The sequence below is a fragment of the Protomyctophum bolini genome (genome assembly GCF_963924005.1).
Source record: "Protomyctophum bolini genome assembly, chromosome: 23".
Classification (NCBI taxonomy): domain Eukaryota; kingdom Metazoa; phylum Chordata; class Actinopteri; order Myctophiformes; family Myctophidae; genus Protomyctophum; species Protomyctophum bolini.
Genome location: NC_137884.1, coordinates 29876088 through 29893202, shown reverse-complemented (window position 1 = coordinate 29893202; position 17115 = coordinate 29876088). Strand labels below are relative to the sequence as shown.

Below are 17115 nucleotides of genomic sequence, written 5' to 3'. Positions count from 1 at the left end.
GGGGACACGGGGAGAACATGTGAGGGTACTATACCCTAGTAGTTACTGAACATGTGAGGGTACCTACCCTAGGGGACACGGGGAGAACATGTGAGGGTACTATACCCTAGGGGACACGGGGAGAACATGTGAGGGTACTATACCCTAGGGGACACGGGGAGAACATGTGAGGGTACTATACCCTAGGGGACACGGGGAGAACATGTGAGGGTACTATACCCTAGGGGACACGGGGAGAACATGTGAGGGTACTATACCCTAGGGGACACGGGGAGAACATGTGAGGGTACTATACCCTAGTAGTTACTGAACATGTGAGGGTACTATACCCTAGGGCGGTGTTTCCCAACCTGTGTTTCCCAACATGTGAGGGTACTATACCCTAGGGCGGTGTTTCCCAACCTGTGTTTCCCAACATGTGAGGGTACTATACCCTAGGGCGGTGTTTCCCAACCTGTGTTTCCCAACATGTGAGGGTACTATACCCTAGGGCGGTGTTTCCCAACCTGTGTTTCCCAACATGTGAGGGTACTATACCCTAGGGCGGTGTTTCCCAACCTGTGTTTCCCAACCTGTGAGGGTACCTACCCTAGGGCTAGGGACACGAGGAGAACATGTGAGGGTACTATACCCTAGGGGACACGAGGAGAACATGTGAGGGTACTATACCCTAGGGCGGTGTTTCCCAACCTGTGTTTCCCAACCGGAGCTTTGGTGCTCCGTTTGATGTGTCCAGGTGTTCCTCCTGATAACCCTGATTTGACCCAAATTATCACTATCCCTGCCCCGAAATAGCTACTGAGCTGCAGGCTTCATATTGTTGCGTCGACAACCTAATCAGACGTGCGACGACAACAACAACAACGGCGGAACAATAGACTCTAACGACCATCGGCCATAGGAATGTTAAAGGAACGTTAATGCTAATCGCCATAACCTGTACTCGCCGGTGCTACTTATTGCTTTCACTCCCAGCCTCAACCATGAAGCACGGGCGTTAGCGCGATAATAAAATGCGATGCCACTAACCTTGATGGATAAAGTTATGTATATTATTGTTATGTATGTATGTATAAGCATATCTTTTATTTTCTCTGGAGTTGTTGACCCATCTAGACTTTCAAGCACCAAACTGCACCAAACTGCAAATGTGTCCATATTTGTATATTATTTATGTATTTAATGTTTTGGTATGTGTATAACTGTGTCCTTTGTTCCACAACATGCCTGAGCTGAGCTGTCTGTTTTTGTTTGTTTGTTTTGTTTTTCCTGTCTTGTCTTTGTCATAAAATGTGAAAATCAATAAAAATATTATTGGAAAAAAAAAGAAAAAAAGATTATTGCAACTCTTTGTATATTGGCATCGACCAGGCGTCACTCAGGCGTTTACAGCTAGTGCAGAACACAGCTGCCCGCCTTCTCACCGGCACTATAAAATATGTTATAGTGTAATAGTGTAAATTGTATAGTGTTACAGTGTTATAGTGTTGTATATATTTATAGGAGGGTTGACATACTGTGAATCAGGAGGTCCAGGTTCGTTACTGAAGTGAGGAGGAACTCCTTTAGACTTGTCACTCTTCACAGACAGAAGGCTGGGAGTTGGAGACTCTGCTCTGTGGTGGACACTTCTGGAATCATACAGACAGAAATAACAATACATAAACAACAGAGACAGTGAATAATACTACTAGAAATAATACTAAGTAAATAACAGACAGTAATTAGCATAACAGTAGCTTGTATTCCATGTAGTACAAACGGTGCAATGGAATGATTTGCCCAAGGAGATAAAGACAAGTGCCTCTCTAAACACTTAAAACTTAGGTCAGGATTGAGAAGGCGTTTTTAGAATCCTGAATGGGTCTGTTGAATTGAGCAATTGTAACAGTTTTCTCCTTAACACATTCCTACCAGGATTACTTCATGCTTTTGTGAGGGTACCCTAGGGGACACGGGGAGAACATGTGAGGGTACCTACCCTAGGGGACACGGGGAGAACATGTGAGGGTACCTACCCTAGGGGACACGGGGAGAACATGTGAGGGTACCTACCCTAGGGGACATGGGGAGAACATGTGAGGGTACCTATACCCTAGGGGACACGGGAAGAACATGTGAGGGTACTATACCCTAAGGGACACGGGGAGAACATGTGAGGGTACCTACCCTAGGGGACACAGGGAGAACATGTGAGGGTACTATACCCTAAGGGACACGGGGAGAACATGTGAGGGTACTATACCCTAAGGGAAACGGGGAGAACATACAAACTCCACACAGAAAGGCCCTTTCGCCAACCCCGCCTCGGGTATGGGCTCTGATGACGCAGAGGAGAGAACACGCCCCCAGCGCCCACAGCGGGAATCGAACCCAGGACCTTCTAGCTGTGAGGCGACAACACTACCGGTTGTACCACTGTCCCCCCTCTTGGTTTTATTTTTGATAAAGATTTTAAACTTAATAAACAAAATCAGCTCCGTCGTTAAAACTCTCTTCTTCCAATCATCGCCACGGTCCAATCCTACCTCCCCCTAAAAACAGCTGGAGATGGTTATCCATGCTTTGATTTCATCAAGAATAGATTATTGCAACTCTTTGTATATTGGCATCGACCAGGCGTCACTCAGGCGTTTACAGCTAGTGCAGAACACAGCTGCCCGCCTTCTCACCGGCACTATAAAATATGTTATAGTGTAATAGTGTAAATTGTATAGTGTTACAGTGTTAGTGTTGTATATATTTATAGGAGGGTTGACATACTGTGAATCAGGAGGTCCAGGTTCGTTACTGAAGTCAGGAGGATTTCCTTTAGACCAGTCACTCTTCACAGACAGAAGGCTGGGAGTTGGAGACTCTGCTCTGTGGTGGACACTTCTGGAATCATACAGACAGAAATAACAATACATAAACAACAGAGACAGTGAATAATACTACTAGAAATAATACTAAGTAAATAACAGACAGTAATTAGCATAACAGTAGCTTGTATTCCATGTAGTACAAACGGTGCAATGGAATGATTTGCCCAAGGAGATAAAGACAAGTGCCTCTCTAAACACTTAAAACTTAGGTCAGGATTGAGAAGGCGTTTTTAGAATCCTGATTGGGTCTGTTGAATTGAGCAATTGTAACAGTTTTCTCCTTAACACATTCCTACCAGGATTACTTCATGCTTTTGTGAGGGTACCCTAGGGGACACGGGGAGAACATGTGAGGGTACCTACCCTAGGGGACACGGGGAGAACATGTGAGGGTACCTACCCTAGGGGACACGGGGAGAACATGTGAGGGTACCTACCCTAGGGGACATGGGGAGAACATGTGAGGGTACCTATACCCTAGGGGACACGGGAAGAACATGTGAGGGTACTATACCCTAAGGGACACGGGGAGAACATGTGAGGGTACCTACCCTAGGGGACACAGGGAGAACATGTGAGGGTACTATACCCTAAGGGAAACGGGGAGAACATGTGAGGGTACTATACCCTAAGGGAAACGGGGAGAACATACAAACTCCACACAGAAAGGCCCTTTCGCCAACCCCGCCTCGGGTATGGGCTCTGATGACGCAGAGGAGAGAACACGCCCCCAGCGCCCACAGCGGGAATCGAACCCAGGACCTTCTAGCTGTGAGGCGACAACACTACCGACTGTACCACTGTCCCCCCTCTTGGTTTTATTTTTGATAAAGATTTTAAACTTAATAAACAAAATCAGCTCCGTCGTTAAAACTCTCTTCTTCCAATCATCGCCACGGTCAAATCCTACCTCCCCCTAAAAACAGCTGGAGATGGTTATCCATGCTTTGATTTCATCAAGAATAGATTTTTGCAACTCTTTGTATATTGGCATCGACCAGGCGTCACTCAGGCGTTTACAGCTAGTGCAGAACACAGCTGCCCGCCTTCTCACCGGCACTATAAAATATGTTATAGTGTAAATTGTATAGTGTTACAGTGTTATAGTGTTGTATATATTTATAGGAGGGTTGACATACTGTGAATCAGGAGGTCCAGGTTCGTTACTGAAGTGAGGAGGAACTCCTTTAGACTTGTCACTCTTCACAGACAGAAGGCTGGGAGTTGGAGACTCTGCTCTGTGGTGGACACTTCTGGAATCATACAGACAGAAATAACAATACATAAACAACAGAGACAGTGAATAATACTACTAGAAATAATACTAAGTAAATAACAGACAGTAATTAGCATAACAGTAGCTTGTATTCCATGTAGTACAAACGGTGCAATGGAATGATTTGCCCAAGGAGATAAAGACAAGTGCCTCTCTAAACACTTAAAACTTAGGTCAGGATTGAGAAGGCGTTTTTAGAATCCTGAATGGGTCTGTTGAATTGAGCAATTGTAACAGTTTTCTCCTTAACACATTCCTACCAGGATTACTTCATGCTTTTGTGAGGGTACCCTAGGGGACACGGGGAGAACATGTGAGGGTACCTACCCTAGGGGACACGGGGAGAACATGTGAGGGTACCTACCCTAGGGGACACGGGGAGAACATGTGAGGGTACCTACCCTAGGGGACATGGGGAGAACATGTGAGGGTACCTATACCCTAGGGGACACGGGAAGAACATGTGAGGGTACTATACCCTAAGGGACACGGGGAGAACATGTGAGGGTACCTACCCTAGGGGACACAGGGAGAACATGTGAGGGTACTATACCCTAAGGGACACGGGGAGAACATGTGAGGGTACTATACCCTAAGGGAAACGGGGAGAACATACAAACTCCACACAGAAAGGCCCTTTCGCCAACCCCGCCTCGGGTATGGGCTCTGATGACGCAGAGGAGAGAACACGCCCCCAGCGCCCACAGCGGGAATCGAACCCAGGACCTTCTAGCTGTGAGGCGACAACACTACCGGTTGTACCACTGTCCCCCCTCTTGGTTTTATTTTTGATAAAGATTTTAAACTTAATAAACAAAATCAGCTCCGTCGTTAAAACTCTCTTCTTCCAATCATCACCACGGTCAAATCCTACCTCCCCCTAAAAACAGCTGGAGATGGTTATCCATGCTTTGATTTCATCAAGAATAGATTATTGCAACTCTTTGTATATTGGCATCGACCAGGCGTCACTCAGGCGTTTACAGCTAGTGCAGAACACAGCTGCCCGCCTTCTCACCGGCACTATAAAATATGTTATAGTGTAATAGTGTAAATTGTATAGTGTTACAGTGTTAGTGTTGTATATATTTATAGGAGGGTTGACATACTGTGAATCAGGAGGTCCAGGTTCGTTACTGAAGTCAGGAGGATTTCCTTTAGACCAGTCACTCTTCACAGACAGAAGGCTGGGAGTTGGAGACTCTGCTCTGTGGTGGACACTTCTGGAATCATACAGACAGAAATAACAATACATAAACAACAGAGACAGTGAATAATACTACTAGAAATAATACTAAGTAAATAACAGACAGTAATTAGCATAACAGTAGCTTGTATTCCATGTAGTACAAACGGTGCAATGGAATGATTTGCCCAAGGAGATAAAGACAAGTGCCTCTCTAAACACTTAAAACTTAGGTCAGGATTGAGAAGGCGTTTTTAGAATCCTGATTGGGTCTGTTGAATTGAGCAATTGTAACAGTTTTCTCCTTAACACATTCCTACCAGGATTACTTCATGCTTTTGTGAGGGTACCCTAGGGGACACGGGGAGAACATGTGAGGGTACCTACCCTAGGGGACACGGGGAGAACATGTGAGGGTACCTACCCTAGGGGACACGGGGAGAACATGTGAGGGTACCTACCCTAGGGGACATGGGGAGAACATGTGAGGGTACCTATACCCTAGGGGACACGGGAAGAACATGTGAGGGTACTATACCCTAAGGGACACGGGGAGAACATGTGAGGGTACCTACCCTAGGGGACACAGGGAGAACATGTGAGGGTACTATACCCTAAGGGAAACGGGGAGAACATGTGAGGGTACTATACCCTAAGGGAAACGGGGAGAACATACAAACTCCACACAGAAAGGCCCTTTCGCCAACCCCGCCTCGGGTATGGGCTCTGATGACGCAGAGGAGAGAACACGCCCCCAGCGCCCACAGCGGGAATCGAACCCAGGACCTTCTAGCTGTGAGGCGACAACACTACCGACTGTACCACTGTCCCCCCTCTTGGTTTTATTTTTGATAAAGATTTTAAACTTAATAAACAAAATCAGCTCCGTCGTTAAAACTCTCTTCTTCCAATCATCGCCACGGTCAAATCCTACCTCCCCCTAAAAACAGCTGGAGATGGTTATCCATGCTTTGATTTCATCAAGAATAGATTTTTGCAACTCTTTGTATATTGGCATCGACCAGGCGTCACTCAGGCGTTTACAGCTAGTGCAGAACACAGCTGCCCGCCTTCTCACCGGCACTATAAAATATGTTATAGTGTAAATTGTATAGTGTTACAGTGTTCTAGTGTTGTATATATTTATAGGAGGGTTGACATACTGTGAATCAGGAGGTCCAGGTTCGTTACTGAAGTTAGGAGGATCTCCTTTAGACCAGTCACTCTTCACAGACAGAAGGCTGGGAGTTGGAGACTCTGCTCTGTGGTGGACACTTCTGGAATCATACAGACAGAAATAACAATATATAAACAACAGAGACAGTGAATAATACTACTAGAAATAATACTAAGTAAATAACAGACAGTAATTAGCATAACAGTAGCTTGTATTCCATGTAGTACAAACGGTGCAATGGAATGATTTGCCCAAGGAGATAAAGACAAGTGCCTCTCTAAACACTTAAAACTTAGGTCAGGATTGAGAAGGCGTTTTTAGAATCCTGAATGGGTCTGTTGAATTGAGCAATTGTAACAGTTATCTCCTTAACACATTCCTACCAGGATTACTGCATGTTTTTGTGAGGGTACCCTAGGGGACACGGGGAGAACATGTGAGGGTACCTACCCTAGGGGACACGGGGAGAACATGTGAGGGTACCTACCCTAGGGGACACGGGGAGAACATGTGAGGGTACCTACCCTAGGGGACACGGGGAGAACATGTGAGGGTACCTACCCTAGGGGACACGGGGAGAACATACAAACTCCACACAGAAAGGCCGTTTCGCCAACCCTGCCTCGGGTATGGGCTCTGATGACGCAGAGGAGAGAACACGCCCCCAACGCCCAAAGCGGGAATCGAACCCAGGACCTTCTAGCTGTGAGGCGACAACACTACCGGCTGTACCACTGTCCCCCCTCTTGGTTTTATTTTTTATATAGATTTTAAACTTAATAAACAAATCAGCTCCGTCGTTAAAACTCTCTTCTTCCAATCATCGCCACGGTCAAATCCTACCTCCCCCTAAAAACAGCTGGAGATGGTTATCCATGCTTTGATTTCATCAAGAATAGATTATTGCAACTCTTTGTATATTGGCATCGACCAGGCGTCACTCAGGCGTTTACAGCTAGTGCAGAACACAGCTGCCCGCCTTCTTACCGGCACTATAAAATATGTTATAGTGTAAATTGTATAGTGTTATAGTGTTGTATATATTTATAGGAGGGTTGACATACTGTGAATCAGGAGATCCAGGTTCGTTACTGAAGTTAGGAGGATCTCCTTTAGACTTGTCACTCTTCACAGACAGAAGGCTGGGAGTTGGAGACTCTGCTCTGTGGTGGACACTTCTGGAATCATACCGACAGAAATAACAATACATAAACAACAGAGACAGTGAATAATACTACTAGAAATAATACTAAGTAAATAACAGACAGTAATTAGCATAACAGTAGCTTGTATTCCATGTAGTACAAACGGTGCAATGGAATGATTTGCCCAAGGAGATAAAGACAAGTGCCTCTCTAAACACTTAAAACTTAGGTCAGGATTGAGAAGGCGTTTTTAGAATCCTGAATGGGTCTGTTGAATTGAGCAATTGTAACAGTTTTCTCCTTAACACATTCCTACCAGGATTACTTCATGCTTTTGTGAGGGTACCCTAGGGACACGGGGAGAACATGTGAGGGTACCTACCCTAGGGGACACGGGGAGAACATGTGAGGGTACCTACCCTAGGGGACACGGCGAGAACATGTGAGGGTACCTACCCTAGGGGACATGGGGAGAACATGTGAGGGTACCTACCCTAGGGGACACGGGAAGAACATGTGAGGGTACCTACCCTAGGGGACACAGGGAGAACATGTGAGGGTACTATACCCTAAGGGACGCGGGGAGAACATGTGAGGGTACCTACCCTAGGGGACACAGGGAGAACATGTGAGGGTACCTACCCTAGGGGACACAGGGAGAACATGAGAGGGTACTATACCCTAGGGGAAACGGGGAGAACATACAAACTCCACACAGAAAGGACCTTTCGCCAACCCCGCCTCGGGTATGGGCTCTGCTGACGCAGAGGAGAGAACACGCCCCCAGCGCCCACAGCGGGAATCGAACCCAGGACCTTCTAGCTGTGAGGCGACAACACTACCGGCTGTACCACTGTCCGCCCTCTTGGTTTTATTTTTTATATAGATTTTAAACTTAATAAACAAATCAGCTCCGTCGTTAAAACTCTCTTCTTCCAATCATCACCACGGTCAAATCCTACCTCCCCCTAAAAACAGCTGGAGATGGTTATCCATGCTTTGATTTAATCAAGAATAGATTATTGCAACTCTTTATATATTGGTCACTAGAGGTCAACGATGACGCGCCAGAAGCAGAACTCCCACTCATTTTCTCCATAGAGATATTGTATTATCAGCTACAGTAAAATGTCGTAACAATCCAGTATTTAGAAAGAGAACCTGACGTCACACCATTATAGACCTAGGTCTGGTTCCAAAAATGAACCAGTATTTAATGTGTAAAATCCATGATCTGTATTTTGCAGGAACAGAGATAGATTAATTATGCTTCAGTGTATTTAGCAGGAACAGAGATAGATTAATTATGCTTCAGTGTATTTAGCAGGAACAGAGATAGATTAATTATGCTTCAGTGTATTTTGCAGGAACAGAGATAGATTAATTATGCTTCAGTGTATTTTGCAGGAACAGAGATAGATTAATTATGCTTCAGTGTATTTTGCAGGAACAGAGATAGATTAATTATGCTTCAGTGTATTTAGCAGGAACAGAGATAGATTAATTATGCTTCAGTGTATTTTGCAGGAACAGAGATAGATTAATTATGCTTCAGTGTATTTTGCAGGAACAGAGATAGATTAATTATGCTTCAGTGTATTTTGCAGGAACAGAGATAGATTAATTATGCTTCAGTGTATTTTGCAGGAACAGAGATAGATTTATTATGCTTCAGTGTATTTAGGAGGAACAGAGATAGATTAATTATGCTTCAGTGTATTTAGCAGGAACAGAGCGGTGCGTCTGTGATAAGGAACAGAGCGGTGCGTCTGTGATAAGGAACAGAGCGGTGCGTCTGTGATAAGGAACAGAGCGGTGCGTCTGTGATAAGGAACAGAGCGGTGCGTCTGTGATAAGGAACAGAGCGGTGCGTCTGTGATAAGGAACAGAGCGGTGCGTCTGTGATAAGGAACAGAGCGGTGCGTCTGTGATAAGGAACAGAGCGGTGCGTCTGTGATAAGGAACAGAGCGGTGCGTCTGTGATAAGGTGGTTGAAAGCAGCGTCGCGCTACATCGGTAACGACGCGCACACATCTGTAAACACGCAGGAGAAATGAGTCAATTCAAACCTTTCATCGGTCGGGTCGTCTCCGTCACTAGAGGTCAACGATGACGCGCCAGAAGCAGAACTCCCACTCATTTTCTCCATAGAGATATTGTATTATCAGCTACAGTAAAATGTCGTAACAATCCAGTATTTAGAAAGAGAACCTGACGTCACACCATTAGACCTATCCCAAGCCCCTCCCCAAACTGCTATGGTCCAATCACAGCTAAGCATAACATAGTTTTCCTATATGATAAAACATAGTTTTAATAAAGAAATGCCACGCACATATTTTTCCAGTGCATACAGTATGACGGCAGGCCTTGTTGTATTTCTGGTTCCAAAAATGAACCAGTATTTAATGTGTAAAATCCATGATCTTTACATTGGAATGAATGAGCCTGGCTGGAAAGTGTCCAGGTGGGAGTGTGTAAGTGGGAGAGGGCGGGTCTTGGCTATAGGTCAATTAAAAACCCTCTTTTTGGGGGTTTTCCGATCCTTGTGAACGGAATCAAATGTGTTACGAGTTAATTTATCAGGTCGCTGGTTGGCTTCATTCCAGCCTTCAAACTCTTAATTTAATATAAGGATGTTTTTAAATGTTCTATCCATCCATCTATCTATGAAGCTAAATGAATGGGACATTCTCTTCTGGCCCCATGCAGTGCTGTTGAAAATGATGGCGGCTTCTCTCCTGACGACTCCTGGTAGAAAAGAGAGGATGAACAATATTTAGTGAATCATTATAATCCATGTTGAATCTACAGCCACTGGTCACACATCTCTTACATTATAGCACTCTGAATTTAAAACACATTAAACTACAAAGGTCTCTGCTAGGCCAGGTTGAATCTACAGCCACTGGTCACACATCTCTTACATTATAGCACTCTGAATTTAAAACACATTAAACTAGAAAGGTCTCTGATAGGCCAGGTCGTTGGTCATGGTTTAAAACTCATGTTGGGTGTGCGTAATCTGTGGGAAGTATTTGTCTCTGATGTCTTGGTACAGTGGACAGACAGTATGTGTCTCTGATGTCTTGGTACAGTGGACAGACAGTATGTGTCTCTGATGTCTTGGTACAGTGGACAGACAGTATGTGTCTCTGATGTCTTGGTACAGTGGACAGACAGTATGTGTCTCTGATGTCTTGGTACAGTGGACAGTATGTGTCTCTGATGTCTTGGTACAGTGGACAGTATGTGTCTCTGATGTCTTGGTACAGTGGACAGTATGTGTCTCTGATGTCTTGGTACAGTGGACAGTATGTGTCTCTGATGTCTTGGTACAGTGGACAGAATGTGTCTCTGATGTCTTGGTACAGTGGACAGACAGTATGTGTCTCTGATGTCTTGGAGTGGACAGACAGTATGTGTCTCTGATGTCTTGGTACAGTGGACAGACAGTATGTGTCTCTGATGTCTTGGTACAGTGGACAGACAGTATGTGTCTCTGATGTCTTGGTACAGTGGACAGACAGTATGTGTCTCTGATGTCTTGGTACAGTGGACAGTATGTGTCTCTGATGTCTTGGTACAGTGGACAGACGGTATGTGTCTCTGATGTCTTGGTACAGTGGACAGACAGTATGTGTCTCTGATGTCTTGGTACAGTGGACAGACAGTATGTGTCTCTGATGTCTTGGTACAGTGGACAGACAGTATGTGTCTCTGATGTCTTGGTACAGTGGACAGACAGTATGTGTCTCTGATGTCTTGGTACAGTGGACAGACAGAATGTGTCTCTGATGTCTTGGTACAGTGGACAGACAGTATGTGTCTCTGATGTCTTGGTACAGTGGACAGACAGTATGTGTCTCTGATGTCTTGGTATAGTGGACAGTATGTGTCTCTGATGTCTTGGTACAGTGGACAGTATGTGTCTCTGATGTCTTGGTACAGTGGACAGTATGTGTCTCTGATGTCTTGGTACAGTGGACAGTATGTGTCTCTGATGTCTTGGTACAGTGGACAGACAGATTTACACAATTGACAAATTAAGGTTGGTGGGGGGTGCGTTAAAATGACTGGATTAAGGTTGGTGGGGGGTGCGTTAATATGACCAGATTAAGGTTGGTGGGGGGTGCGTTAAAATGACTGGATTAAGGTTGGTGGGGGGTGCGTTAAAACGACCGGATTAAGGTTGGTGAGGGGTGCGTTAAAACGACCAGATTAAGGTTGGTGGGGGGTGCGTTAAAACGACCGGATTAAGGTTGGTGGGGGGTGCGTTAAAACGACCGGATTAAGGTTGGTGAGGGGTGCGTTAAAACGACCAGATTAAGGTTGGTGGGGGGTGCGTTAAAACGACCGGATTAAGGTTGGTGAGGGGTGCGTTAAAACGACCGGATTAAGGTTGGTGGGGGGTGCGTTAAAACGACCGGATTAAGGTTGGTGAGCGGTGCGTTAAGACGACCGGATTAAGGTTGGTGAGGGGTGCGTTAAAACGACCGGATTAAGGTTGGTGGGGGGTGTGTTAAAACGACCAGATTAAGGTTGGTGGGGGGTGCGTTAAAACGACCGTATTAAGGTTGGTGAGGGGTGCGTTAAGGGTTGGGAGAGGGTTAAGGTTAGGTTTAGGTGTGCTGCCCCGTGGGAGGTTAGGGTTAGGGTGAGGGTTAGGTTTAGGTGTGCTGCCCCGTGGGAGGTTAGGGTTAGGGTGAGGGTTTGAAATAGGTTGTAGGACTAATGACTGGTCTAATCAATGACTAGTCTAAACTAAAGGTTTTATTTTCTCACCACAAACTCTCCTACGCCATAAACAAAATAGATCAATTGTAGATCTGCTATTTTCAGCATGAATCCAAGTGTAACATGACTAATAGTGGATCTCTTGTCCACTAGTCCCTTCCTGACATTTTGTAGTTTACATTTTTTTATTATTTTAATGTATATTGATAGTTTTTTGATTTGTTGACGAAATTGTCAATACATTTAGTCTTAGTTTTAGTCGTCATAGCTTATAGTTTTCACGTAGTTTTTGCAAGTGAAAAAAGGAAGTCGACGAACATTTCTCGTCAGTTTCAGTCGACGAAACGAAATCAATACTGGTTGTAGCCGTAGAGCCCGTCCTATTGGCCAGGGGTGTGTGTGTAATGCAGAGCCTATTAGAATAGGTGCATGCAGGCCATGATGCGTCCTATTGGCCAGGGGTGTGTGTAATGCAGAGCCTATTAGAATAGGTGCATGCAGGCCATGATGCGTCCTATTGGCCAGGGGTGCGTGTAATGCAGAGCCTATTAGAATAGGTGCATGCAGGCCATGATGCGTCCTATTGGCCAGGGGTGTGTGTAATGCAGAGCCTATTAGAATAGGTGCATGCAGGCCATGATGCGTCCTATTGGCCAGGGGTGTGTGTAATGCAGAGCCTATTAGAATAGGTGCATGCAGGCCATGATGCGTCCTATTGGCCAGGGGTGCGTGTAATGCAGAGCCTATTAGAATAGGTGCATGCCGGCCATGATGCTTTTGCGGCCACATTAATTCACTAACGACGCACAGCCACTCCCCTGACAGAAAGGCCGGGGTGGTCGGTTTATTTTAGTTCTTATATGAAGCGACCTAAAATCGCCCTATGGAGATTTCACTGCAAATAAAAAAAAGACATGAACCTGTGACAGTGTATTGGCGCCCTCTATAGGTGAAGAGGTGAAGGTAACCATGACCTATTTCAGCATTTTTCAATATGTTCAGCCACTGGGATTTCTGACCTTTGATATGTTGTTACTAACAAACAAGTTGAAGGAGTTTCGAGCAACTTAAAACTGTGGTGTTGGCATAAGCCCGAGTAGACGATAAAATGACCAACATTATTTTTTAAAGACACCCCGGGTCGCCGGTGTTGTGGTACGGGCGCCCTAGGCTGCAATGGTTCGAATCCCGATCCTGACGACCTTTGCTGCGTGTTACTCCCGAGTCCCCATATGCTGTGAGTTACTGTCCTTCAATAAAGGCATAAAAGCCCCAAAACATAAATCTTAAGAAAGAAAACAAGAGTAAATCCTTTGAATAAAATGTTACATGTCCAGTTATGAATATTAATTCACTGCTTCATCTTATGAAATCTCATCTTTATTGTCCCACTGGGGACAAATTCACACCACAAAGATGTTATGCGTAGGACCCTGTGTGCAGTCAGTCATAACTAGATGTTATGCATAGGACCCTGTGTGCAGTCAGTCATAACTAGATGTTATGCATAGGACCCTGTGTGCAGTCAGTCATAACTAGATGTTATGTCTATAGGACCCTGTGTGCAGTCAGTCATAACTAGATGTTATGCATAGGACCCTGTGTGCAGTCAGTCATAACTAGATGTTATGTCTATAGGACCCTGTGTGCAGTCAGTCATAACCAGATGTTATGTCTATAGGACCCTGTGTGCAGTCAGTCATAACTAGATGTTATGCTAGGACCCTGTGTGCAGTCAGTCATAACTAGATGTTATGCATAGGACCCTGTGTGCAGTCAGTCATAACACATTACTGTTTATGTATTAGGGATGGGTCCGATTAATCGATTATCGTTAATAGGACCCGAAATCGATTATGAAAAATAATAATCGATAATCTTTTTTTTTTTTTTTGGAAAGGCAATATTGTCATCCAAACAGGACAGGGCTATAGGCCTACCAAAGTCTGCTTGGGATGTGTCTGTGTAGCTGCATGACTGAGAGGAGTGTGAGTGACTGAGTGTGAGTGGAGATTGATTCCAGATACAGGTTTGGAGGATTTAGCAGGTGTTGGGAATTTACCTAATCAGGCCTAGGCTGGGGTTGCTACGGTGATCAATTGGCTCAACACTGGTCCAGGGATCACCGGTGGTCCTCATTTAAAAGATGGAGTTAGTAACCAAATGGACCGTTATTAACTCTCAAGAGTTAAAATTATTGTTAATCATCTACATCAGGGGTTCCCAAACTTTTTTGACTTAGGTACCCCTTGGGGGGAAGATTTTTATTTATTTGTAGGATTAAAAAAAAATCTTAAACCCCCCCCCCCCAAACGATTAATCGATTAATCGTTAATATTTGATTATACAAATCGATTTTCATTTGACACATTTACACATCCCTATTATGTATCATAAAACCCCCCCAAAGGCTCGCTGCCTCGCTCTGAACCTGAACAAACACTGATTAAAATACTAAGTATGATGTAGACCTACAAGTCATCAAATGTTTGTTTGGATCTTTACCCGTCATGAATCCTGTCCGCCCATGGTGCTGTACTGTAGACTTTGGACTGGATAAAAAATGACTCCTGTGTCCAGACAGACAGACAGAGAGAGAGAGAGAGAGAGAGAGAGAGAGAGCGAGAGAGACAGAGACAGAGACAGAGACAGAGAGAGAGACAGAGAGAGACAGAGAGAGACAGAGAGAGAGAGAGAGAGAGAGAGAGAGAGAGAGAGAGAGAGAGAGAGAGAGAGAGACAGAGACAGAGACAGAGACAGAGACAGAGAGAGAGAGAGACAGAGAGACAAGGAAAGAGAAGGGGTTAGGTTGTCAAACTGGTTACCTGGTTCACACAAACAACTGATCATGACACGTCTACACAGAATGTTGATGAAAACAAGAAAAATTACAGCCCTTCACACATTGAGAACGGTTGTATCTGGTGTGTCTTATACTAAGCCCTTCACACATTGAGAACGGTTGTATCTGGTGTGTCTTATCTTATAGCCCTTCACACATTGAGAACGGTTGTATCTGGTGTGTCTTATACTAAGCCCTTCACACATTGAGAACGGTTGTATCTGGTGTGTCTTATCTTATAGCCCTTCACACATTGAGAACGGTTGTATCTGTCTATCTAGATCTAGATAGCACAAAGTGAGAAGACTTACTTTATAGCTAGATGTTCACACTTTGTTGTGTATATATAATTCTCAATTCAATGACATCCGTCTCTCTCTGTGCGTCTTACTGTGAGCACAGTTTCAGTTTTCAGCACAGTTTTCACATGGCGTGCGCCAATGCCAGTTGGTACCACAAGGTGGAGCACTGCTCCCTCCCTTACCCATATCTCTCTCACTCACTGCATGAATTGAAATGCTAAAATGGGCCATCTACCCTGCATGTTTTTCCAGCATCAGTTCAAATGTTTTGGTAGGATATAAGCTAGCCCCATATAATAATAATAATAATAATAATAATAATAATAATAATAATAATAATAATAATAATAATAATAATAATAATAATAAAACTTTATTTGTATAGCACCTTTCATGACATGAAATGCAGCTCAAGGTGCTTTACAGAGCAATGACAAAAACAAAGCAAGGCAAAGACATTAAAAAACAAGCAGTAATGCAATACAGTGAGGACATGAATATATGTGGTATTAATTAATTAATATATCTTAAATAACTGTATATATAGTGTGACGTTACTTTGTCTCTCGGCTGGGCAAACATGTCATGACTTGTCATGAGCAGGCTAGGAATCTCAGAATAGCCAGTGGCCACTAACTAGTGACCACAAACAAATGGTTGGGGGATGTTTGCCATGTTAGGACAATGGCAAACATCCCCCAACCATTAGTTTGGGGGATGCACCTATACTGTGTTCCACACCCTGGGCCCCTCGCACCGCGGTTCAGAAACGGCGCATGTTTCCACAATACACGCTTCTTACCCTTTTCTGCACAATGAATCCAAAACGTGAAGGGGCAGAAAGCGTTTACACTAATTCAACCTTAGCAACGCCAAAGAAAATCCAACTAGCGATTTGAACCGAGCCGAGTCTTTTGTAAGTCGCTGCCATGTTTATCAAGGAAGTCGTGCGTGTGCGCGTGCACGTCGAGTGTAACTTTATTTAACTGTTATTCCTTTTTTCATAGAAGTGTGTATTTGTATGTCATGTCTTTATATGTTCAGAGATTAATTGAAAATGGAGGATAATTCAACAGATAAAATGCCAAGGGGCTTGTCTTTGGTGTACAATACAAATTATATTGTACTTTCAAAGCAAAGTTCTTTAAGGGAAGTGGACTAAGCCAAGGACTTGTTTACAGCCACACCCTGCTCATAGAACATTTCATGGTAGGGGTTCTAAAGTACATTTAACCTTTATTTGTTTTCTTATAAAAAGGACAACGTCTTCATTTTCAATGATGCTGAGATTACAGAAGACAAGTGCACACAGGCTAATAATATCGAAAATATTTAAGGATAGGTAGCTGTTGCTTACCGGTAGTTTAAAAAGTAAAGTATTCAATATTCAGAGATACATGTAGTAGGCTTATTGTTAATGTTAACCACAGGTTAAGTGTTTACACAACATACTAACAGCATAAAGTATCTTTTATAAATACCTGTAGACCTTGTTGAGCAGAGCAGAGCTGGCCGGAGAGTAGAGGGAAATGATCCAAGATGATCTGTGTGGGTCGGAGGAATGAAAGTGTCTCGTTTCGTCCTTC

At 44.2% G+C, this 17115-nt stretch overlaps 1 protein-coding gene across 1 annotated transcript in view; it reads right to left on the bottom strand.

Moving 5' to 3' along the window:
* Positions 1–17115, bottom strand: part of LOC308310791 (NACHT, LRR and PYD domains-containing protein 3-like) — a 29981-nt gene extending 12866 nt beyond the window's left edge. Inside the window, exons 1-8 of the mRNA XM_080757223.1 lie at positions 17011–17115; positions 14891–14955; positions 9718–10399; positions 7568–7681; positions 6490–6603; positions 5250–5363; positions 2764–2877; positions 1518–1631 (exon numbers count right to left, since the gene is read on the bottom strand). Coding sequence (XP_080613349.1) covers positions 1518–1631; positions 2764–2877; positions 5250–5363; positions 6490–6603; positions 7568–7681; positions 9718–9797 — 650 coding nt within the window. The 5' untranslated portion in view covers positions 9798–10399; positions 14891–14955; positions 17011–17115. The remainder of the gene's footprint in view (positions 1–1517; positions 1632–2763; positions 2878–5249; positions 5364–6489; positions 6604–7567; positions 7682–9717; positions 10400–14890; positions 14956–17010) is intronic.